Source organism: Cryptomeria japonica, chromosome 3 (assembly GCF_030272615.1).
Source record: "Cryptomeria japonica chromosome 3, Sugi_1.0, whole genome shotgun sequence".
Lineage (NCBI taxonomy): Eukaryota > Viridiplantae > Streptophyta > Pinopsida > Cupressales > Cupressaceae > Cryptomeria > Cryptomeria japonica.
Genome location: NC_081407.1, coordinates 116,071,611 through 116,098,379, shown reverse-complemented (window position 1 = coordinate 116,098,379; position 26,769 = coordinate 116,071,611). Strand labels below are relative to the sequence as shown.

At 37.6% G+C, this 26,769-nt stretch overlaps 1 protein-coding gene across 1 annotated transcript in view; it reads left to right on the top strand.

The window, feature by feature from the left end:
- The window catches only part of LOC131064919 (HVA22-like protein k), a 145,968-nt gene that overhangs the window by 102,342 nt on the left and 16,857 nt on the right, over window positions 1–26,769 (top strand). Inside the window, exons 5-6 of the mRNA XM_057999248.2 lie at window positions 13,370–13,433; window positions 26,496–26,591. Coding sequence (XP_057855231.1) covers window positions 13,370–13,433; window positions 26,496–26,591 — 160 coding nt within the window. The remainder of the gene's footprint in view (window positions 1–13,369; window positions 13,434–26,495; window positions 26,592–26,769) is intronic.

Sequence of the window (26,769 nt, the reverse complement as noted above, 5' to 3'; positions counted from 1 at the left end):
GATACCATAAACCATAGTCAACAATCCCTTTCAAGTATCTGAAAATCCTCTTTATAGCAGTAACATGAGTCTCTTTAGGATCAGTCTAGCACAAAGACAAACGACATGCATAATATCCGGTCTAGTCTGAGTTAAGTACATCAATTCACCAATCATAGATCTATACAAAGTTTGATTAACTTTCTGAGATTCATCATTCTTAGACAACTTGCATCTAGTCACCATAGGAGTTCCAACAGGTTTAGCATCATCTAGTCCAAACTTCTTCAACAATTTCTTCACATACTTAGATTGAGAAATGAAAATGCCTTTGTCAATTTGTGTAATCTGCAATCCAGACAATGCTTTCTTCAATTTGCATACCATATCTCGATCTGATAAAAAAAATCCATCCGGTTGCTCAATGTAAACTTCCTCTTCCAAATCACCATTCAAAAACGCTGACTTGACATCCATCTTATATACCTTGAAGTTCTTGTATGCAACATATGCAAGTCGTAGTCTAACAGCTTCAATTATGGCTACTGGAGCAAAAGTCTCCTCATAATCAATTCCTTCCATTTGAGAACACCCTTTACATACCAATCTTGCTTTGTTTCTGACAACTTCATCGGCTTCATTCAGTTTGTTCTGGAACACCCATTTAGGACCAATTACATTCTTGTCTTTAGGTCTCGGAACAAGCTCCAATGTGTTATTCTTCTCAATCTGATTCAACTCTTCTTCCATTGCTTTTATCCAATTCTCATCTTTACATGCTTCTGCAACATCTTTAGGCTCAATCTTTGAAATCAAAATATCTCTTCAGCAACAATCCTTCTCCTAGTCATCACACCTTTATTCTTATCACCAATAATTTGATTTTCTGAATGATTCAATCTTATATACCTCGGAGTCTTTTGATTATTTTGATTGTCAGGCTCTTGAATCTCTTCATCGGCAACAACAATATTCGGATTACTCGTCCCCATCGAATCATTTTGCTTTAGGATCTTAGTCTACATAGGCTTAGAAATAACATCTTCATCATCATAACTGCATGCTCTGATCAGTTTTCCAAGACATTCATCAACCTTCACATTTGCAATTTCTATTATCTTCTTTAGTCTCTTGTTGTAATACCGACAGGCCTTGCTCTTAGTAGAATATCCGAAGAAGATTCCTTCATTACATTTTGCATCAAACTTTCCTATATCCTCATCTCTCTTGATATAACATTTACTTCCAAAAACTCTGAAATCAATCTAATTGTAGGAATATGACCAAACCATAGCTCATAAGGAGTCTTACCAGAATCACCTTTTATATGCATCCGGTTGAATGTGTAAACAACAACGCTAATAGCTTCTCTCAAAAAGGTTTGTGCAACATTTCCTTCTATTAGCATAGTCCTGATATCATCCAAAATGGTCTTGTTCTTCCTTTCAACAACTCCATTCTGCTGAGGGGTTCTAGGAGCAGATAACTGCCTTCTAATTCCATTTCTCTCACAGAATGTATCAAACTCTCTTGATGTAAATTCTCCTCTGTCAGATCTCAGACACTTAAGCTTCAATCTTGTTTTAGTCTCCACTCTAGCTTTGAATATCTTGAATTTCTCCAACGCTTCTGATTTCTCCCTTAGAAAAGTAACCCACATCATCCTAGAATAATCATCAATTAGCAGCATGAAATATCTGTCACCCTGCATGTTTCTCACTCTAGTAGGACCACATAAGTCAGTATGCACTAGATCTAACAAACCATTAGATGAATACAACTTACTCTTGAATGTAGTTCTTGTTTTCTTTCCCAACTAACATTCCTTACATACTGGATTAGTAGGTTTCACAATCTTAGGCAAATCTCTAATAGCTTGAGTAGAACTTATCATGCTGTCAAAATTAACATGACATATTCCCCTATGCCACAACCAACTTTTATCAATCTAAGCAATCAAACATTTTTTCTCACCAGCATTCAAATGAAAGATATTACCTTTAGTCTTAGTTCCTGATGCAATCTCTACACTGGAGGCATTTAAGATCTTGCATTTACTATTCTTGAATTGCAAATCATATCCCTTGTCAACCATTTGTCCAACACTCAAAAGATTATGCTTCAAACCTTCAACATACAAGATATCATCAGTATTTACCATTAAAAGATACAGAACCTCTACCACGAATCACACAAGCTTTATCATCTCCAATTCTCACTATACCGCCATCATACCTTTCCATACTCACAAATTTACTTTTATCACCTGTCATATGATGTGAACAACCGCTGTCAATCACCCATTAATCTTTCTCTTCAATCTTAGCAGCCAAAGCTTTCTCCTCAACAATGCAGCTTGTAGGATTCACTGGTATCGATTCATTTTCCTTGATAGCAATAAATACAAACTCATCTTCTGAATTCCCATTCTCTGATTCATTATCTGTCACACCTTCATTAGCAGCATAATAACATCTCTTCTGATATCTGAACTTCCTGTTAGGCTTATAGGGCTTATCATTCTTATCATGCTTCTCATATCTATCATACTTGTCAGATCTATCATGCCTTTCAAATTTATCATGCTTATCATATCTAGACATTCTTTTAGGGCATCTAGAAGCAAAATGTCCTATCTTATTACAAGAGAAACATTTCAAAGGTAACTTTCCATCATACTTACCAGCTTCCTTAGGCAATCTCTAAGCAATAAGGGCTTGAAGCTCATCCAATTCTCTTTCTTGCTCTTCCATCTCTCTCCTTTGTCTCTCATATTTGGATACCCAACATGAACTCTCTCCCGGATCATACTTCTGCTTCCCAAATACAAAAGCTCTGAATGCAATCTCAAATTTACCATGTGATTCTCCAAATTCGCTCAACTCAAATGCAACAAGCTTTCCAACCAACATGTCTCTGGTCATAGTAGTCACACTCCGGATTTCATTAATAGCAGCTACTTTATGTTTGTAAGTAGTAGGCAATGATCTTAGCACTTTAGCAACAATTTCATCTTCTTCAACAGTTCCCCCGACACTTTTGATGTTCATTACAAGCTCATTCACCTTAGCCATAAAGGATGTTATGTTTTCATTTTCTCCCATCTTCAATGCTTCATACTTCCCTTTCAAGCTCTGCAACTTAGCTACTTTGACTTGTGCATCTCCTTCATACAAGGTCTCTAACTTCTTCTAGATCTCATGCGTAGTCTTCAAACCCATCACATTAGTCATCTTTGAATCGGTCAAGGCACTCAACAATGCTTCCTTAGCTTTTATGTTTTATCCTTGGTTTCAGCAGTAGTAACCGGTCCATTTTGAGGGACATTGTAGACATTCTTTGTAATCTTCCAATACTCATCTCCAAGACACTTAAGGTGAACTTCCATCTGGTTCTTCCACATAGTATAATTGCTTCCATCAAATCTAGGACTCTCCTTCTTGAACACATAAGTTGCCATCCCGGATCTCCTCAAGCGGTCAAGCTTCTTTCGAAGGATCTAGCTCTGATACTAATTGTTGGCAACAATGAAGGAAAACTGAGAGGGGGGGGTGAATCAGTTTTCATCAGATTAAACAATTTAAGCACAATCTTAGATTTCAATCAACTGCAACAAGAGTAAAGATAAAGACAATAACAACAACACACATAACACCAAGATTTTGACGTGGAAAACCTGGTTAAGGGAAAAACCACGGTGGGAACTTACCCACAATGAGATGATACTTTGCAGTAGTATGTGTAAATATTACAATGGGGAATGCACATGCGTTCATGCACATTGCCTAGAGCTCATTGCTTAAAATACAATAGCCCAGAAGGCTCCAACCCTCAGGGAAGGTTCACTACCTTACAAAGATATTTGGACTACAATCCGGCAAAGATGAACTGCAAAAATAGCATTTGCTAATGCTTGATGACAATTTTGGTTAAGCACATTTGTCTACTCTGCAACAATCTTTGCTCAATACACCAGACCGAAGGATAAATTTTCTTATGCACACATACACCACTCTCTGATAATGCAGACACCACATCGACACCCAAAATGCATGAATATAACACCTATTCATACAATTCATTAACCTTGACTACAAGGTTGGCCAAACCCTCAACCCTTAATTACAAAATGACATCACACGATACATAAATCAACCACCGAACCAATACAATGCCATAGATGACATAGCGTGGACCTAAATCAAATCTCCAAACACGCATCACCATCGGAAATTTCGCCAAGATCAACCGCAACACGCTACACCACCAAAAATATCGCATAACACGAAGAATATCACTGGATCAACAAAATCACCAATACCGCGGACAATGATCAATGCAGACCACCAAAACAAATAGGACACGATTAGGAAACACCAACAAGTACATTAGAACCATCTGCAATAGCCGCACCAATACCACTTAATCAAATCTTCATCAATCAACACGCTAACACTTAAGAACATTCATCAGCAGCAATTTGGACTAGAAAGATGACTTTCGGAGCACCAAATCACGAACTATCTGACATTTAGACACACATGAACATCCAAAACACTCCCAAATCCGCAACCAAAGATATAGTCATACCGGAGCACAATGGATCAAATGCCAGACTCTGCCAACCATTGAACGAAAGAACAGTCTTCATACCGGAATCCACAACTCGACCAAATCACCACATAGCATCATGGAATCAATAAAGAATGAAGTAGAGATACTAGAGATACTTTATAATTGAACGACAAATCCCCATCAACAAACCAAATCAATTCAATTCTCTGCAATCATCGGAACACCAAACACAGGAATATGTTGACGTCAATGACAACAACATATCCTAGCAGTAGCAATATCCAACAAGGGAGATTGTAATGCCCGCTTTTTATAGCCTTATATGTTAGAACCATCTGCAATAGCCGCACCAACACCACTTAATCAAATCTTCATCGATCAACACGCTAACACTCAAGAACACTCATCAACAACAATTCAGACTAGAAAGATGACTTTCGGAGCACCAAATCACGAACCATCTGACATTTAGACACACATGAACATCCAAAACACTCCCAAATCCGCAACCAAAGATATAGTCGTATCGGAGCACAACGGATCAAATGCCAGACTCTGCCAACCACAGAACAGAAGAATAGTCTTCGAATCGGAATCCACAACTCAACCAAATCACCACATAGCATCATGGAATCAATAAAGAATGAAGTAGAGATACTAGAGATACTTTATAATTGAACCACAAATCCTCATCAACAAACCAAATCAATTCAATTCTCTGCAATCACTGGAACACCAAACACAAGAATATGTTGACATCAATGACAACAACATATCCTAGCAGTAGCAATATCCAATCGGGGAGACTGTAATACCCCCTTTTTATAGTCTTTCCAACATATTTTGAAGCTCCAACATTTTTGGAGAGTGCTAGCCTTTTTGGAATGGGTTTTAGGTAGTGGCATTGTGTTTAGGAGATCAAGTTGAATATGTTGGTTCTTTTTAGATGTGGTTTTGACATTTCAGTTGCTTTCCACACTTCTTGGAGAAGTATTGTTTTTTTTGAATGTATTAATTTTCATTAAGTTGGATTTTTAGTAAGCCTAGAGTATGTGAAAAACACACAGAAAATACTGAGACCAGTATTTTAACTTTTTAATAATTGAAACCATAAAAAATAACCTGTAGAGAGAATGCATAAACACAAGAACACAAGATTTCACGTGGAAAATCCTTTCGGGTGAAAAATCACAGTATGCAATAACTTCCATTAACAAATTGGGCACCAACCCAGATTGTAAATGTGAGCACCAACCCTCAAAGAGCACCAACCCTCTATGAAGCACCAACTTTGAACACTGATGCACACTTCTCTAAACTTTAATCCAAAAACCAAAAATTACACAACACCTCGTTTGCAGTAAATATTACTTTAACTCTACTAAACATGATCATAAGGCTCTGGATATTCAACACTCTTTGTCACACCCCTTTTAATCAAAACTACTCTACGACTCTTGACCCAATCAGAAAACTATTATCAAATATGACCTCATCATTGATACCAACAACAATTATTGGTATCGACTCCTTTTCACTTAGCAAATATGACCTCAGGAAATGTATGAAGCTACAGCTGACATTAAAAATTCACTTCAGAATATTATGAAATCCATGATCCTCGAGACTCAATACACTGCTTCACTACAAATGAATACACAAACATAGAAATCTATATCTTGTTCACACACTCCCATGTCAGCTATTATCATCAATGCCACACTACTTATCTTTCATGCAGCTAACCATATATGGAACACAACATACAAAAGAAATGATATCCACCACAAAAAAGATAATACTTCAATCAATGAACTAAGGCCTGTGCAAAATATGCAGCATTTTCCTCCTTTTCTCCTAATTTGTGTTCAAAAAACGGCTTTTGCATACACTCATCCCATAATAACTTTCGATCAAAATATCCAACGCAGCTACATTGTGTTGTGCGTATTGCCCCACATACCCGTCTTTTTGACAAGGACCCTCGATTTTTGAAGTCTACTCGAGAATGAGAGGACTCTAAGGGAAATTTGAGCCTTTCATATTGCTCTGCAACACCCGTCAAAATATCAAAGTTCTCCAAGAGAGGCGCAAACATAAGGTTCGCTTATTCTATGCAGAAGGTCTGAGGTTTAGGAATATTCGAGCCAAGTTGGAATGGAAAAAGAAAATCGCACTATTTTGCTTCTAATCCCGACTTTACTTGCAGAAAGGGCGAATATAGCGTAGAGTCGCACATTTTTGATTTAATCGCCAAAGTAAGAAGGGCGTTTTAAGACAAATTCGACCATTTGGCCCATGTTGTGAGAAATTGAACCCTAAGTCGCGCGAAACCATTCTCTCTTGAAAATCGCGAGTTTGCAGGGTAAAACGAAAAAATCCAAAGGCAAGGAAAAGTCGCGCAACACCATCTCTTGGGCCGAAAATGTTCTAAGTTAAAATCACACAAAACCTTCAAAATACTTGAACTCGCCCATAGGCCCGAGTTTGACAGAAGATGAATAGAAAGGTAAAATTGTGCGGCTTCTTTAGAAAGCTCGAAAATCATTAAAGAGAGGGCGAAATGTGAATCGAAATCTCACAGTGAAGGGGGCGAAATGTCAACCAAAATCGCTCATTTCTCCTAAGAAACCCAACGTCGCAGTTCCAAATTGCGCGATTTCATTAAAATCGTGAAGTTTGCAAATAGGGCAAAGGTCGCGCGATTTGCAATGAAAATGCCAAAGTTTACAAAGTGAAATTCGTGCAAAAGAGTCTTAATGGCCCAGAATTCATAAACAAAGAAGTCTCGCAAAAGGGGCTAAAAGGTCAAGATTTTAAAATCGCGCATTAAGGCTCATTGAGCCAAAAATGAAAAGCAAGTTCCAAATCGTGCGAATAGAACCTCTTAGGCCGAAAAACCAAAAGATGTTGAGTTCACCAAATGACCCAAATGACCGAAAATTGTGAAAGGAAAAGTCACAAATAAGTCTATAAAGCTGAATTTCATGCTAATCAGAGAGCGATTTTTTTAATTGCTCCACCTAAAATTGTGCGTCCTTCATCAATTCACTGAGTCTTGTGCTAAAGGCAAAGCGATGTTTGAAATGAGTCCTGGTGTATTTGTCCCGCATTTTGATCTTAAAGCCCTAATTTTGCAAAGGAGGTTTTACATTGTTTAAAGCAAACGTCTTTCGTCTTCGCCAACGTTGCTTAAAAATTTAATATTTGTTAAATTAATTTATTTAATTTTTCAAAACGATTAATCCAGGTTGAAATTGGTTGTTTGCAGATCGACGACATTGAGGAAGGGTTAGCGCGTCACCCTGAATTGTAAATTGGAGGCGCGATTGCGAGCGACACTAGGAAGCAAGAATGCAAGAACACACCGTAGAGTGCATAAAATGAAGCATAGGGAAGCGCATCATGGACCGCTGAATCAGAGTTGAAGTCCACCAGCCAGACGGAAGGCAAAAACCATGCGGGGTGCTACAAAATGTGCATTCTCAGAAACACATAGCTGGAAGAAATTATAGAAAATCAGTTTAAAAACTGAAATGCTTTAATGTGAAAGACTGCTTGTGGGCCCCATTCAAGATATTTTAAAACAAGGGGACACAGGTCAGTTATGTCCAACTACCAGGTTGACCAGATTAATGTCAAATAGTGGTCGGTAGTTGGGAAAGTGATTGGGGGGATAACTGAAGATTGAATGGGTATGGGTTAAAGCTGCCAAGTTCTAGAAGGCAGATCAGGATTGTTGGATGCAGTCAATCCTGAGCCTTGATTCAGAATTGTAAAATCTATAAAAGGCAGAGGCCTTTCTCTTGTAAAGGGCTAGATTCTAGTTAGATTTTTTAAGGGCTTAAAACAAATTAGATTGTTAGAAAGTTAGATTTTAGTAGTTAGGAATAGAGTAGAACTGCTGCAAAAATTGTTGTAATAGCAGCTGAAATCAATATATGGACATTGATTTGGTGTTTATCATCTTTGTTTTTCCTGTTTGCATGGTTTCCTTCAGCAGGTTTAGATAGATCCTTCTGGTGTGCAGGTATTTGATGGATTTGGGTTCACACCATTGGGGATATTCTGATTGTGTATCCTTGTGTATGGTTAGTCTGAGCCTTTAAAATTGTGTTTAGTTCAATTGCAAGTGTCCGTCTGAGCTGTGCCAAAATTGGGTGTTTGGGCATGCACCTGTAGTCTGAAAATCTAGTCTCCCTTGAAGATTGCACCGTTCTTGTTAGGTTGTGAGTTATTCTAGCCAAGCAGGGATTGGTTATATTGAATCCATCTACTCGCACACCAATCTTGTTAATTTTAGGTCTCCTAAAACCTTCTCCTTTTCTTTTATTTCCTAGTTTGAGAATTAGATGCATACTAGCTTGTTGTAAACGTAAGGCCCCTTGTGTTCCCAGCAAAACACATCAAACAACTGAGTTATCCCGCAGTCATGAACTGACAATTGGAACCTTGAGGCCATCCTTGTTGATCAATTAAAAAAGGTATTAGGGATTTCCTTACGTAAGAGAGGATAGGATACTCAACAAGAATCATTCTATCTGTGTTGGCTAGAGAGAGTTGTAGCAATGCGATTCTAGCCACATCAACACATTGCAATAATCAACTCAGAGGAAGAATGATCATCCATGATTACTTTCCAAAAAATCGTACTTCGTTAGTAATCGAGTCCTCAAAAACAATCCCATAACATCTTTCACAGAAGACCGTTTTTCACCTCAAGAAAAAATATACGTTACGCTTTTAGAAAAGATATACGTTACGTTTGAAGAAAAGATGGTCGTGTTCCCAACCATGACCTGCCAACACATCACCACGAAAGAAATGTTTTACTATCTTTTACGGTTTTCAGTTTTTAGCCGATGCCATTTATCATCTGTAAAAACTCTTTACAGCTCACCGTAAATCATCACCATCTTTGAGCTTCCAGAATACAACAATGATGCTCTTAATCAAGCTTCTGCGATCTATCAAAAAAAATAAAAAGATACTTAGCAGTCACCACGCTTCATATCCTCAGCCCGATAGCCTCCTTTTTATTGTGTTTTTTTTTCATTTAAAAATTAAAAAATGCAAACCATGTAAAGAACTGGTTCATAAAAAAATTCTTCAAAAAAATGCGATATATCAAGTTCGAAAGTATTTTCAGTAGCTAATGATACCATACATGTGTATTTTAAAAAAAAAACTTTTCAATCCAGCACAACCAATACTGACCGATTCTGAGCAAAAACGACTCTGATCAATTCTCTCAATCATTAAACATTACAGAATCCAGGCCACAGAGTAATTAATATGTTTCTAGCATGTTTATTCCATGTGTGTTTCCAAAGCCATTGCATATTGAAAGTTATTTTGAACACTCCATGATCATTGCTTGAGGACAAGCAATCTTGGGTGGGGCAGACTGTAATGTCCCCACTTTGAAATATAATTTAATAATAATTACTAATAATAAAATTAAAATACAAAAGAATAAAAATAAAAATAAAATAAAAATATAAAAGAATATAATTAAAATTTGATTAATGTTAATGAATGGTCAAAAGGCATGAAGTGATAAGTTGTGATTCTTCCAAACATGAGGTATAAAAGGGAGAAGAGAACTCATTTAAAGGGGGAATAATTTGGGAGTCAGAAGTGCAGATCTGATTTAATAAGAAGTGCAGATCTGCTTGTGAAAGGTTGTGTCCCTTTCAAAGGGCAGAAATAATGAGGAGTTGCACTCTTTCAAAGGGTGCTGATGGTGAAAGGGTGTTTCTCTTGCCAAAGGGCATACATGATGAAGATGTGTGACCTCTCCCTCACATTGAGAGATATAAAGGAAATGAATCAAAAGCCTCCAGTGATATCATCATTTTATCAGATCAGATGAGAACTGTTATTAAGTTAGAGGCAGTGACATCCTTGTTCTTGGTGGTATGCATGGGGATGTACTTATAATGTATGCTTAGTATATGAAGACTGATAATGTTCTTATGCAGATATTAATGTAGACTGCAATATGTATGACAGTCAAACTTAATTTCATAATACATGAGAAGTTAGTATATTCATAGCCCAGTCCTTAGTCTTGTGCTAATACCTATGTGGGATAGGGTGTTTGTGTAGGGAGAGGTGGATTAATTCGGTCTCAAGATGGGTAGATCCCAAGATGGGTAAGGTTATGTATTCCTGAAACTTTGATGGAAAATTCCCAAGTTGGGGCATGGATACATGTCCTAAGAAACCTTGAGGGAGCCCGCTTGTAGACTGTTTCAAATGCCCTAGCACAGTAATTCCACCATCTTCCGTTGGGATTAGGGAAGAAGGGAGGGCAAATCCTAAATTTAATTACCTATTTATTGCATTATATATATTTCTAACCCCACTAACCTAATTTAAGACAGAATAATGCTTAATGATGTATGTTAATTAATGGGAAACAGGTAGTCTTCTGATAGGGGACATTACAGGGAATTAGGGCACTTTCAAATTCAAATATTTTGTTTTCCCTCTAAAAGCTCTCAATATGTTTAAAAAACCAACTTAAGTCTCCCCTTGACATAGCCTAGGCGTCCAATTTTGGGGGTCAAAACATAACACTAATAATTAAATGTCACTTTATTACTTTAGTGCAAATACTAAAATAATATCCATCACCTTACAAAAACTCACCAAGACATTGGAAACAAAAAGTCGATTTTGCCGAAACATAATTGATGCTGAAAGATGAATGGTGCCAACACAAGTACTTACTATAAATGGAATGTGCTTTGAGAACTAAGGAGAATAAACCTATAAAAACCTTGAAAGATAGGTGCCAAACAAGCACTTACTATAAATAGCAATATTCTTCGAGGGCTGAGGAAATAGCCCATAGTTTGTATTGGGATGTGTGTTGGGAAATTATAATATCTATCCAATGAATTAACATTAAAGACTCAAGTTATGACATCAATTGGTGAGATACTAGGCTTGGACTCTAGAATATGGAAATCTGAAATTTGTATGCAAATCTGAAATTAAGTAATCTTAATTTGGAATTACAATGATTAGGTCCATCTTATTTGTGATACTAAAAACCAGCCAACAAAACATGCTTAACAACACCACCTTATGCGAACTTATATCAGAAATAAATAAAAGTTAACATCACCATAAGATAGCAGCAAAGAGGCACAAATCAGCAACATAAAAGCATTGCATGACATAGGATATATGCGAAGAGAGGCCAAGTATGAATATGAGAAAAACTCCACCAAGAAGAGAGGCCAAGTATGAATATGAAAAAAACAAGATTACAATTTGGCAGACACTACAATCACCTCTTTACCTCCAATACTGCAGCACCTGTGTACCTGTGAACAACCTCTTTGTGCTCCAACTTGTTTTTTCTTAGGTTCTTGTATGTACGGTACAACTCTACTTTCTATTGTTCCACTCTTTTTCCACATTCAAGGATTTGAATTTATAGAGTTGTAAAGAGGTCTTATGCACCAAACTTGGCACCCAAAGATGACTCTTCATTCCAAACTCACATCCTTTGATTTGCCTTTTAGGAATTTTAGGAATGTGTAAGGACAAAGGTTTTGACTCCAAAAAAATTTCCTCCAACCTAGGTGCCCAAATCTGGAAATGAAACATCACTTGAAATGCCACAAATGAAGGAATATAAGAGATACCTATTGGCTCTTTCCAAACACTCACTTGGTGAAGCCGAACAATCACTTTTTTGCCCTCTTCACTTGTCTTTTACTGCCTGATTCTAGGTGTCTATATTTGGGGAAAAATTAATTAAATATTTATGTGCACAAGTCACCTTTACCACTGCTAGTGGAACCCTTAATCCCTTATGCATGTAAAATGGTCAGAATGAAATATTACAAATTATTTTTGTAATACACCCTAGGTGCCTAGGGACACTTTGCAAGGATTTACAAGGTAGATGGCACCTTAATCCTAACAATGTGTGGCTGACTTATGGCTCACATAACCTTTAATTAAGTCATATGATCATTTTTATAATTCATATTAGCAATAGGGTTGGCCCAGGTAGACTTTCTGCCTTAAGTAGGGTATATAAAGGAGGTAAGGATTAATGATAAATATTTTATTATTATATTGTGAATTTTGTCTTATTGAAGATTTTTGAAGGTTGCCTCCGCAAGTGGCTTATTATGATAAAGTAATTTCATCTTATTTCCTATTATATTCTTCCCTGATGGAAGTATTTTCATTATAGTTTTGAGTCTTCTTAGGTGTTATGTCAAAACACTGGACAACTGCACCCTTGATATTGTCTTGTTTTGCCTTCAATCAGAAGGTTTCCTAACCCCTTGTTGTGTTATGTCAAAACACTGGGCAACTGTGCTTTTGTTGGTTTTGCTTGTGACGGTACCGCTTAAGAACATAATGCAGAAATAATTTCATGTTTCTTGCTGCATTCAGTAAAAGTATATAGCTTGTAAAATCCTTTGGCACCTGAGGTTTAATGTTTAACGCTAGTTAATTGAGTTGGTTTTTTCCAATTCAAACTCTTAGTAACTTTGTGTTAGCAATTGCTAAATTTATGTAATAATCTTTTATTTCTGTGTCAATGCTGAAGATTTCTCTGATTAGCTGTGAACTTTAGACTTCACTTATCAAATAGAACTGTGGGTAATGGCTGTTTCATATTTTCTTTGTAAATTCTTTTCTAATAGTTCATGCTTTCCCATTCTCAGGATGATAAACAAAATGCTACTGTGCATCAAATAAAATGAATTGTTTTTCTCTGTAGTTGCTATCTAAGAGTTTTTCTTCTAACTTTTCATTTGATGCTTCTGATCTGCAGGTTTCCGCTTTATTACCATGTGAAGCTTGCATTCCTAATTTGGCTTCAGCTTCCACCTAGTTGTGTATGTATCCATGCCTTGAAGTTTTTGCACAACTTTTTCTAGCTAACTGTTACTATTTCTTGCTGCATATTTACATAATATTATGGAAGTATCTTTCACATGGTTGTTTATTGTTCCATCTACCTAGTTTGTTGGTTTGTTGTCTCATTTTTCTTTAGAATAAGGAAATAATTGGCATTTTACAAAATTTTGACAAGACACACTTAAAACATGTGATGCCCCCAACCACAAATAGCAAAACTAACAAGAGAAGAAGGTGGCATGACCAGCAATCCTAAATCAGAAAAATCACGAATTTCTCCTGTCACCAGCAATATTGTTTTATGAGTCAGTCCGTGGTCTCCATAGCAGTTTGCATGAGATCAAGGTTTAAGAGTATGAATCGATTCTCTTTCTCTATCCTTTAGGGGCGATTTTCTCCTAAAACACTCGAGAGACTAATTAAGACGAGTCCTCCCAGGATAACAGTAATTAATAAATGATGTGGCAGTAATTAATTCAGTCAGGAAGGGATGCGATGGGTAAGAAGGGACATACCCCACCCAAAAGGTCACAGCGTCAAAGAGAAGACATAACTTCAAGTCTGATGAGGGGATATAAGGAGATGTTTTCCCAGCAGTGAAGGGACCATCGAACAGGAGAATAATAAGATCAACTATCCTCAGCCTTCATATTGACAACTTCAGCATCTACGATCAATAGATAGCAGTCCACCATCTATCAGGAGTATGTGGTAATCAAGCATTCAGCAGGAATAAAATAATCAGATTCTCATTGGCCGATCAAGGCCTATTATAGTCAGCATCTAATAATCTGATGTAACTTGTGTTGTATTATCGATTCATTAACGTATTGATTGCCAATATTCATCTCTTTTTTAGGTATACATGTATGATAAGTTATTACCTACATCTGGTTAACACATTTGTTTGTAAAACCCCATCATGAATGGGAGGAAGGAGGCATAGGGGAGAAGGGATTGCCATCCATTTAGGGACCTGTTGTGACGTATTCACACATCGCCCCATTGCAAATGGGGACCCCTACCTTTTTTACTTTCTAGGGTTTGATTTCTAGGTCTTTTAGGGTTTTGTCTGTTAGCCTTTGCATTTTGAGTGTCGTTAGGGGATCACTAAGATGGCAGGCTCTTCTTGAGCCAGGGTGAGTCAGTAGGTGCTCCAGGATTAGAGTTTCTATGAAATTCTTCCTTAGACCTAGTTTTGCCCTTCTTGCTAATAGTGTCTTGCTTGAGTTTCAGGAGGTCAATGAAGCTTGGTCAGTGAGTATCATCTTTGAAGGTCTAAGTTGAGCAAATTGGCAAAGAGAAGATTTAAGAAGCTATTTAAGGCATGATGGGTGAAAAAGGTAAAGATTTGTACCAAAGAATAGGAATTTCGCTCCTAACCCTTCCAAAGGGTCCATAGCGAATTCCTCCACAAGATACTCCACCTTGACCCAAACTGTGAGTTAACCCATTCCTAGGCTTGAATGATGGCAAAATGCTTGTTTGAATGAAGAAATGTGAGACAATGAAGTCAGGATGGTAGCCTAAGGTGAATTTCGCTCCTGACCCTTTCAAAGGGTCCAAAGCGAAATTCATAGAAAACCCTATTTTTCTTCACGAAATCTCCAAATGGATGCCAAGTTGAGCATGATAGAGGTCAAAGGAAGCCTAACAAGTTATGTCCAAGACATGAAAAGGAGAAAAGAGGTGAAAGATTAGCCCAAAACTAGAATTTCGCTCCTGACCCTTCCAAAGGGTCCAGAGCGAAATCCTCAATTTGACATTCTTTTTTTGCCTTAAGCCCTAGGTTGACCTTGTCTTGAGCTAGTTTGATGGTGGATTGCCTTGATTATGGTGAAAGGAAGTTGAATTTGATCAAGTTTGAGGGAGAATTGGATGAATGAAGTGGAAAACCAACCAAGAATGAGGATTTCGCTCCTGACCCTTCCAAAGGGTCTAGAGCAAAAATTCCCATAGCTCTCATTTTCTTCCTTTTTTAGCCAAGTTTTTGGTTTCTAAGGCATGTTGGAAGGTGGATTGATATGTTCTTGCCTTGGGAAGTGATTGAAAACATTAAAAAGTGAAGATTTTGCCTAAGGAATGAATTTTGCTCCTGACCCTTCCAAAGGGTCCAGAGCGAAATTCTTCATAAACCTCATCTTCTTCCTTGCTTAGGCTACAAACCTTGTTCCTTGGGCGAAGAGTGATGTATTTTTGCCTTGCAAAGAAGATTGGAGTTGAAAAGATGAAGAGTCAAGCCTAAAACTAGGATTTTGCTCCTGACCCTTCCAAAGGGTCCAGAGCGAAAATCCCCATAACCACTCTTTTCTCTCAATTTTGTGCCAAGCCAAGTGTGGGTCAAGGTGAATTAGGATTGGAGGTGTCCTTAGGCATGACTTTGAGTTGCTAGTAATCAACAAATGTGAAGGATTTTGGCCTAGAAGGAGAATTTCGCTCCTGACCCTTCCAAAGGGTCCATAGCGAAATTCTTAAGAACACCTATTTCCCCTTCAAAACAAGTCAGGTTCTTGGTTTTTATGGCCTTGATAGGAATAGATTGATATGTCCTTGTCCTTTTGAGGTGAATTGAGTTGAAAAAATGATGAAATAATCTCAAGAAGGTGAATTTCGCTCCTGACCCTTCCAAAGGGTCCAGAGCGAAATTCCTAAAATCCACCTTTTCCTTCCATTTTTGTGTCAAGGTAGATTGAGCTTGGAAGGACCCCTAGGCATGCCTTGGAATTGATTGTGGCCACCACTGATAAAGATTTTGAGCTTAAACTAGAATTTCGCTCCCGACCCTTCCAAAGGGTCCAAAGCGAAATCCTAAATAGGCCTTGTCCCTGGCCATGATTTTTAGTGAAATTCTCCTTTCTAGCCATTTTGAGGGTCAAGCAAGTGTTGTCATGTTGAGAGAAGGATCCAAATAGAGAGTCAAGGTAGACCGAAGTGAGAAGAATGGAGCTAAGTAAGAGAAATCAACCTAAAAGGAGAATTTCGCTCTTGACCCTTCCAAAGGTTCCAGAGCGAAATTCCTCAAAACGCCTATTTTCTCCTTGTGTGAAGCCAAAAGATTGATTCCTATGGCATGTTTGAAGGTGGAGTGAGGTATTCTTGCCTTGTAAGGTGAATTGGAATGAAGAAAATGAAGGATCAAGTCTAAAACTTGAATTTCGCTCCTGACCCTTCCAAAGGGTCCAGAGCGAAAATCCCAACTTCACCTAATTTGCTCATGATGAAGGCCAAGTTGTGGATTCCTAGGCTTTGGTGAAGATAAGGCTAGCATACGCCTGTCTTGGAGGCATTTTGGAGTGAAGAAATGATGCAATTTGAGCTAAAATGCAAATTTCGCTCTTGACCCTTCCAAAGGGTCCAGAGCGAAATTCTAATAGGGCCTGTCCCTGGAGAGGATATTGAGCAAAATTCCATTTTGATGTATTCTCATTGATGATTTTAGGTAGAAAATGCTATGTTAGAATGAATATGTCATATGTACTTAATCATCCTTTGGTTTATTTTGCAGATGAAAGGAGACTAGGTCAGGACAAGGACGACCTATTCCAGTCCATCCTCATCAAGGACATTCCAAAAGCATAAAGGTGGACTCAAGGTGCTTTGAAGCATTGGAAGACTACAGGTGTTCAAGAAGTTGCCAGCTACCTCCAAAACCTTCACCTCGCCACACTAAGGAACCACGGGATGACAAGGAAAGGCTTTGCCAGCACTTCAAGATGAGATATGCTACTGAAGAAGGAAGACTTGACAATAAGGAAGCCTCATCTTGCAAAGGAAGTACATCATTCATCACGTCAGAGACAGAGAAGGATCAACCAAGACATTGACGTCAGACAAGGTGGCATCCCAGTCATCATTCCTCCGGTCAGATTGGTCCACCTCAAATCTATTCTTTGAGAGGAATGAATGAACCAACCAATTCCTCCTACAAGCCATTCAAAATATAAACAACAACAATTCTCGACCCAACCAAACCCATGGAAGGGATTCTAACTCCAACCACTCCGAGAATAATAATAATATTTCCGCAAGGATAACCAACCCTAGGCCAACGAGAGGAGGAAGGTATGGAGGAAGAAGAAGTGAACACCCCAAGGGATAAAGTTGATGAAATTTTAGAGGCATACTCTAGACTTGACACCAAAATAAAGGGAAATGTCTCTTTTAAGGATTACTGTGAAGCCAAGACGAGAGTTGTCCCTAATAAGAAAATGAAAAGGTAACATGACAAGGACCTAAACGAAAGGGTGAGTAAGATATCCCTTCGTAGCTTTGACGGATCGGGAAAATTCACAGCCCATTCGTGGGTCATAAGTTGGACACTTATCTTTCATTGGAGGAAAATGCTATCAAATTTGCGATATTCCATTTGACGGGAACAACCCATGACTGGTGGCACCATGACCTTATTACCCAAGGTCATTAACACATAACCACTTATGATGGATTCACATAGAAATTCATCAAGAGATTTGATCAAAGACATCCACAATGGTACTTCAAAGAATTAACTCAACTAAAGCAACAAGGAATTGTGGAAGAGTTTGCCACTGAATTCCAAAAGTTGGCTGTCATGGTACCAGGAATATCTCAAGAGAGACTCACTTACCTCTTTGCGGAGGGATTGGAAGAATCAATTTGAAGCATAGTAAGTTCCATGGACCCAACAAAATTGGAAGAAGCCATTCAAAAGGCAATGAAATTTGATACTCCCTCATCAAAAGATAAGCCCAAAGGCCTTGCACCAAACACATTGCCTAAGTATTCCAATAAAGAAGATAGGCATGAAGGGGGAATTCCAGAAAGGAAGACCATGTTACCATTGTAAAGATTCATGGGAGTGTGGGCATGTGTGCAAAATAGAGAACATCAAAAAACAACATGAAGACCTAAGGAGGAGGAACTTGTGCCTCAAATGTAAAGAACCATGGGGGACATGGGCACATATGTGGGAAAAGAAGGCGAATCCATAACATGGAAGCAACATCCAATAAAGAAATGAAAGAAAACCCAAACAAGAAAAACAAGGCATGATGAAGGAGATCTTGAAAACCTACAGTCAAAAGAAGAAGGGACTATTAAATGGAGCGTTGTGGAAGAACCAATCTAGTAATCCCAACGCCCCCTTATCCTTAAGATCTAGAATCAACATCTCCACAGTAAAATTTGTAATGTGCCCCAAGGTCTCCTTCTCAAGGGACATCTTCATTAGACTTTGTAAGAATACAAGAATAACAAGAGTGAACCAAAAGGAAATATGAATTTGGTTAGGAGAGAGCACTTCATTCGAAGTCACAGATGGTGTCATGCTTTTAAATCCAAGTCTTAATACATAAGTCTTGTCGTTAAGAGATATTTACAATGTTGAGCAAACAGTGAGACAACCTAAAGTGATGCTTGCAGACCATACTCCACCTAACCTATGGAAATCCTAGTGAAGAAAATTCTCTTTCCAAAAAGACTTGACAATTTTCTTTATCGATCCTAGGCAAACATTAATGTAGACAAAGAAGAGTAAGAAGAAATTTTTAACCATTCAAACCTAAAAATTGCTTGAGGACAACCAAATTCGGGAAGGGTGGATTGTCATGCCCCCAACCACGAATAGCAAAACTAACAAGAGAATAAGGTGGCACGGCCAACAAACCTTAATCAGAAAACTCACGAATTCTCCTTTTGTTGCCAGCAATTTTTTTTTCTTTAGTCAGTCCATGGTCTCCATAGCAGTTCGCTTGAGGTCAAGGGTTAAGAGTATGAATCAATTCTCTTTCTCTATCCTTTAGGGGCAATTCTCTCCTAAAACGCACAAGAGACTAATTAGGATGTCGTCTCCTAGAATAACAGTAATTAATTAATGACGTGGCAATAACTAATTAAGTCAGGAAGTGATGCAATGGGTAACAAGGGACATACTCCACTCAAAAGGTCACTACTTCAAAGAGAAGACATAACTTCAAGTCTGATGAGGGGATATAAGGAGACGTTTTCCCAGTAGTCAAGGGACCATCGAACAAGAGAATACTCAGATCAATATATCCTCAGCCGTCAGATCGACAACTTCAGCAACTCCAATCAATAGATAGCAGTCCTCCATCTATTAGCAGTATGAGGTAATAAGGCATTTTGCAGGAATAAAATGATCAGATTCTCATTGGCCGGTCAAGGCCTATTATAGTCAGTATCTAATAATCTGATGTAAGTTGTGTTGTAATATCTATTCATTGATGTATTGATTGCCAATATTCATCTCTTGTATAAGTATACATGTATGATAAGTTATTACCTACATCTGATTAGTACGTTTGTCTGTAAACCCCCATCATGTATGGGAGGAAGGAGGCATATGGGAGAAGGGATTGCCATCTAGGTAGGGACTCCGGATGGATGTCCATGTTGCTTGCCACCAGGGTCAAGAGGGCCAAAGTTCCGCCCGTTGGCTTAGATGGGTCAATCAAGGACCCCCCATACGATCTCCTCTCGGACCTGCAGTGATGGATAATAACCTTAGAGATGAAGTATGGATAGGGAAAGCAGGTACAAGCACCCCACTAGGTATGGTATTATTAAAATATTCGATTGTATTAAACAATGAAGACGAAGTCTTCTTAAATAGAAAAGTACAAGACAATGTTTTTAAAAGAAACAATCGTAAATTGAAGCCAAAATAGAAACTACGTAAAGACAACTAAGATGACCATTAAAGAAACATTACAATATTCTAATACCCTCCCTTAATGGTCATCGTTCTAACTACCCATAGAAAAATAGAGAAGGCCACCCCTTCTTCTCAGAAGGTTCTGCGACAAGAGCCTGCCATTGACCCTCCCAAAATCTGCAAAACTTTTAGATATCAAAAAGACATCACAAATCGTCCAACCTGATGGTGGGTAACAAAGGTATCACTCCTTGTAGCCAGAGATACTGAGATGAAGATGAAACTGAAACCATGATTTTGAGGAAAAATCGTTTTTTTCACAAACTTTTGCAGATGAGCATGACGCCCTGTTGTGACCATTTCACACATCGCCCCATTGCAAATGGGGACCCCCTCTTTTTGCTTTTGTTTTGCCTGTTCTTCTCTCTGCTTTTAGGGTTTTGAGTGAGTGAGTTGTCTGGGCTAAGGCTAAACCTTAGGGGTTTCTTTTGGATATTTTTAAAGCTAAGTCCAATCATAATTTTGAAAGTTATTAAGCGTCCTTCCGAAGATTGAGATTTTTGAAGTAAGATAAGTCTGTCAGGAAGTCAGATATGTCTCAGGTTAGGTCTAGTTAGGGTTTTTTGAGGGAAAATTCAAATTTTGTCTAAGTGTTAGCATTTTGAAGATGAAATTGTATATTCTTGCTTAGGTAAATTTTGATCAGATTTCGGAGGCAAGATGATGCCTGAAACACAAAAAAGTGCTCCCGTCCCTCACTGAGGGACCAGGGCGAAAAGACTTATTTGAGCCATTCTTGGCCTTGTTTGGCTAAATTGAGACATCAAAGGCATGGTGGACGGCAAAATGAACGTGATAGAACATCCCGACTTGATTGAAAGCAAAGAAATGATGAAGTTTTTGCCTAGAAGGTAAAAAGTGCTCCCGTCCCTCACTGAAGGACCAGAGCACTTTTCTTTATATGCACAATTTTAGACCTTTATTGGACATTAACTTCTATTCATAGCATGAAGTAAGATGAAATCTTCCCTAGCAAAGGAATTTCGAGGTGGAAAGTGAGACAATTTGGCTTAGAGCGCAAAAAGTGCTCCCGTCCCTCACTGAAGGACCGTGCCACTTTATTCAAATTTGCACTATATTTGCAAGGTTAAGGTGATTTTATGATTTGAAGAGGTTAAGGGAAGCATGTTTTGTCCATTGAATATAATTTAAGCAATCTACAAAGGAGTAAATCAACTCAAATGACAAAAAGTGCTCCTGTCCCTCATTGAGGGACCATGCCACTTTTTCAAGTTTCTCCTCTTTGTTTGACATTTTATGGCAAAACTTGGCTCGGATAGGAGGGAGAAAGGATGTTTTATGCATTAGATGCGATCAAAGGTTTAAAAGACAAAGAAGTATGCCAAGAAGTCAAAAAGTGCTCCTGTCCCTCACCAAGGGACTAGAGCACTTAACATGTTATCTTGTCTTTCTCGCCAATTTTGGATAAATTGAGGCCAAGGCGCAAGTTTGAAAAAGTGTTTAAAATGCCTTGAAGTGGAATTGAGATGTGAGAGTTGCAAATTTTGACGACAACTGGCAAAAGTGCTCCCGTCCCTCACCAAGGGACCAGAGCGCTTTTTCCAAATATGACCATTTACCTTGCATTTTGAAATGATATTTTTATTACCAAGACTCAAGATGGTGTGAAATGTGATATTCTACGCGTTGAGGGTAAATTGAAGATTAATATGATCAAGAATTCATGCAATGGACTCAAAAGTGCTCCCGTCCCTCACTGAAGGACCATGCCACTTTTTTTGAAAACAACTAATTCCCTTCGAGATTATGCTAAGGCAAAGTTGTATGAGATGGGAAGGATCTTCTAAAACATGGTGAACAAAGGTTTGACTTCAAAAATTGAGAATCCTAGCCTAAAAATGAAAAAAGTGCTCCCTTCCCTCTCCAAGGGACCAGAGCGCTTAACATGTGCATTCTTTATTTTGCAATATCCCAACGTTAACATCCTCCAAATCGCATGAAATGCCAAAATCATCAACTTCGAAATATTTGAAAAGGAATTAATTAAATTGGCATTTAATAAAAGCGCATAGCATTTAATAAATTAATTTTGAGCCTCCAAAAAATCGATTTTTTATTTAAAATTAATGTTTGTGAAATTAAAATTAAAAAAGGGAGCGCTGGAGGTATCATTTTTACTATTTTATTAAGTCGGCCTCTTCCTTTTTTTAATTTTATTTATTTTTTGGTCTATTTTCATCAAGTCGGCCTATGGGGAGGTGGAAGGTGAGCACTCTATATATTGGAGGTTTTTTTTCACAATTCAAATCATTCAATCATCCCTTCAAGTGCGATTTGAGGAGCAAGGAAGGAGGTGCGAAATCTAGCTGGAGTGGAGCGAATTTCTACTAAGTGTGGAGACTAAGGAGGGCGAAATTCATATTGGAGGAGCAAACTGGAGAGGCTAATTTCTTACTAGTTTGGAGGATAATTTCCAGATTTTTGAAGACATTTGAAGGCGAATTTCCAGATCTTGAAAAAGCTAGTGGAAGGTGGAGTTCTTTTCCAAGCTAGAGGAGGCGTAATTCATCCAAGGGAGGACTATAATCTAAGCTTGTCCATCAAAATCTGGTTTTCTTCCTTCATTTTTCAAGGTTTTGTAAGTTAAACAATCAAAGAGGAGGTATGAAGAATCATTTTTGAAGTTCTTATTCAAGACTTATTGTGATCCCATTGCAATTCTGTAAAATCTAATTCTTGAAAATCCAATTTCCATTCATGATTAATTTGAAAATGTATAGTTCTTGATTTATCATGACTTTTTTCAAATTAATATCTTAAGTTACCGTTGAAAGGTCTTAAATTTCATGCTTTGAGGTTTGATGCTCAAAAGACTAACTTTAATATTTTGTTTAGGCATCAAATGGAGATCCCGGAGTTGTAAAATCAAGCCAGATCAAGGATGGTCTCCTCCAAGAAGATCAAGCAAGGACAAGGGCGACCTCTTCCAATCCAGCATTCCAAGGCGAGGTACATCAATCGTCCTGCACGTCAAAGACGAAAGAAGTTAGAGCAAGGGTTCGTTGAAGAAGCAGATAGTTCCAGAAGAATTAATTAAAGCTAGCTTCTCAACAACATCAAGTTGAATATCTACCAAGTTACAAGTGTCAGACGAGTTGGCATCCTAGTCATCACTTCTCCAGTCAGTGTGGTCCGCCTTGGCATGCCCAGATTCAATGTACCTAACTCATGGAAGGTGGCACAAACTCCAATGTACCTACCCTGGCTATTCATTGGTGGAATTTTCCAGAGAGGACGTGTCCAAGCAATACAATTTTATCATTGGTCAAGCATTAAATGTTATGTAATGGTTGTAACAAACCCTAATTAGGGTTTTCATTGTTGAATCTTGGCCATTGATCTCACATTGATCTAAGCCATCGAATTGTAGTGAGGGCACTATATAAGCCCTGGCATTTCATTTGTAAAGGCATATAGGAAGCAGTTAGAAGACAGATAGAGAGTAGTTAGAAGGTGATTAGCTAGTTGATAGAGTAGCAATTAGAGTAGAGTAGAGAGAGAAGGCAAAGATTGTTGCCAAGATGTTGTTGTAAAAGACTTGTAACTTCATTGAAGAAATGGTGAAATTTATGGGTCGATTCGACAATTTGCATGGTCTTTATACTTCTCATATTTGATTTCATGTTATTAGATGAGTGGAAGAAATGTGCTTGATTGATGGTGAAATTCGTATATCCATACTACTAGCAGTTTGTTGATTGCAGACTTGCCTTGTGTAGTCAACTGGAATCATTCAGCTTAAGCTTAACTTCAGTTGTCGCTTCTTCATTGATATGCATCAACCTGATGGTGTCTATGCCTATAGTGATGATTTGAACATCATAAAGCTTTCCTTCGAAGATCGCACTAGCCTTGTGGAGATGATCCTGGGATGTCAAAACAAGACTTAGTTAGAATTTCATCAAAGATCATTCATTGCTCTTACATTCTTAGTGTTAGGATTAGATTCTTTCCTCGCCCTCGTCTTTTTTCCTTTTTTCAAATCAAAGCTAGTAAGAGTCTGTGTTCCAGCAATATTCAAAGCAGATCAGACGTTCAATCATCAAATGTAAGTCCCCTTGTGATTCCAGCAAATCACATCATACCACAGCGAGCTTATCCACATGTAGAGATCCTACAATGAAGAACCTTAGAGTCATCTTGATTGATCCTTTTCTGCGATATCTTCAGCAATCAAAGGCTTTACTCAAGAGAGGATAAGGTACCCTTGGGTATTTTATTCTGTGTTTGATAGTGTACAAAATACACGTCAACACGCCCCAAAACAAATTGCCAAACACAAAAACTGAAGATTACGAAGCATCCTTTTTTTTGGAAAAAAATGGTAAAAAACCCCAAGAGAGGAACACTTGTACCCATGATTTTTGAGGAAAAAAAAAAGTAAAACCAAACAAAATATTTTTTTAGGATAAAAATTATAAAACCCAAGAATTTTTTTTGAGGAAAAATTATTAAAACCAACAGATTTTTTTTAAGGACAAAAGTATCAACCTACAAAAAACATTTTCCTGAGAATGACTTTCCAAAAAGAGCCCTGGCTGCTGAAAAATACAAAGAGTTCGTAAAAATCCTAGGCACGAAAATTTGTAAACCCAGAAAAAAATGATTGGCCACCGAAAATAAACTGAGGATGTTTGAAAACGCTAGTTGGCTAGCGAAACCCTTCGATGCTTGAAAATAGTTTTGCAACGAAAAATGCAAAAAACATAGAAACCCTCTTTTGCGACCACTAATCTTTGAACCAAAATCCACAGACGAGATGGCGACCCTCGAAAAAGGCCCTCTCAAAATCCTGAGCCTTCCCGTGAGGGAGATGGGCTCAAACCCACTCTAATACCATATTATTAAAATATTCGATTGTATTAAACAATGGAGACGAAGCCTTCTTAAATAGAAATGTACAAGATGATGTTTCTGAAAGAAACAATCGTAAACTGAAGCCAAAATAGAAACTACCTAAAGACGACTAAGATGACCATTAAAGAAAATTTACAATATTCTAATATAAGGACCTTGAGTGGATGTCCATGTTGCTTGCCACTGGGGCCAAGAGGGCCAAAGTTCCACTCTTGGGCTTAGTGTGGGATGGCTTCGAGAAGTTCTACCATACCTATTCTCCCACACCCTAATGTGTTTAAAATGATGCTATAGATATTATATGAATATCATGTGTTATGGGCTAACCCAAATTGTGGATATATATTATATAGGTGTATATGTTTCTTATGTTATTATTGTAGGATTGAAATCTAGGACCACACTATTCAAAGAGATATTTTCATTGTAAGATGTAACCCTAACCCTAATTTGTTGCATTTGTGATTCATAGGTAAATTCTAGGATAGATCAGAAAGGGGACATCACAAAACACTATCCTTAATTGGATGAATACATGATATAGGAGTTTCAAGAGATATATGATTAAAGTTGTGTTTGAAATTTCAAATTTTCTTTGATTAGAAATTAGTTCAATGTACTCTGTCTGTATCTTATATATCTCCTTGAATGAATTCAACTTTAAACTCTTATGTCAGTTGGTTTTCATGTATCATCACAGGGTTTTGGTTCATGGGGATATTGGGTTATCAACAAAAGGAATCTTCAAAAAGAGTTTCAGATCAGGAAAATATGACATTAATTCAAAGTTACAGAGAGCTGCCACTGTTACTAACTCACCAATGCAAGCAACATGCCATTTCTAACTCGTGCCAAATGTAACTTGTAGTTGAAGCATTCACAAGCACATAGTGAAGCTCATGATGCGTAGTATTCATTATATAGAAAAAAATAAAAATCCCAGATTAAAAACATTAATATATTTAAACTAAAAAAGCCGGAGTCCTATTTTGTACAGATTTTAGAGTGAAGCATAGTGAGTTTTTAAGATTCTTTTGGAGTTTGCTTAATTTTGAACTTCATACATAAAGATTGGCAAACTTTGTGACATAGCTCATGGCTCTAGGGACTAATCCGTTGACCAAAAAGTCCACTTGTAGATAGGGATTGTATGGTTTAGCAGTGCCAACCTACACTAACTGAGGAAGTCATTAGAAGTAGGTGATATTGATCTAAAATTGAAATATATGTCATTTATGTACACTCTAGAATTACAATATACTGTATATTTACTGGACATCTAACAACAAATTTTTGCAGGTAATTGCCATAAGAAATTTGATAGGAACTAATAGAATCATTGTATTCTGACTGGAACCGTAACATATCTTTATTACCTGAGTTGTATTTTGGATAATTGTAAAATTTATGATTCTTTTATGTTTTTGACATTTGGCATGCATGTTGACAGGGTTCAAGACAACTATATGCAAGATATTTACGCCCATTTCTCTTGAAGCATCAAACAAGACTTGATCAAATTGCAGGTGGAACATGCACTGAAATAGTAAGTAGAATAATGATATAATAATCTGTTTTGAAATAATATCTATGTTCTATTTTCACAGAATGGTTGAAAATTGAAATTTAGAACACAATAAAAGTGTATAACCGACTGATTTAAAAATGTTTGTCATTGTAATATGCTCCCCTTTCAATCTACCGTTATCATGTTTCTGTCCTGA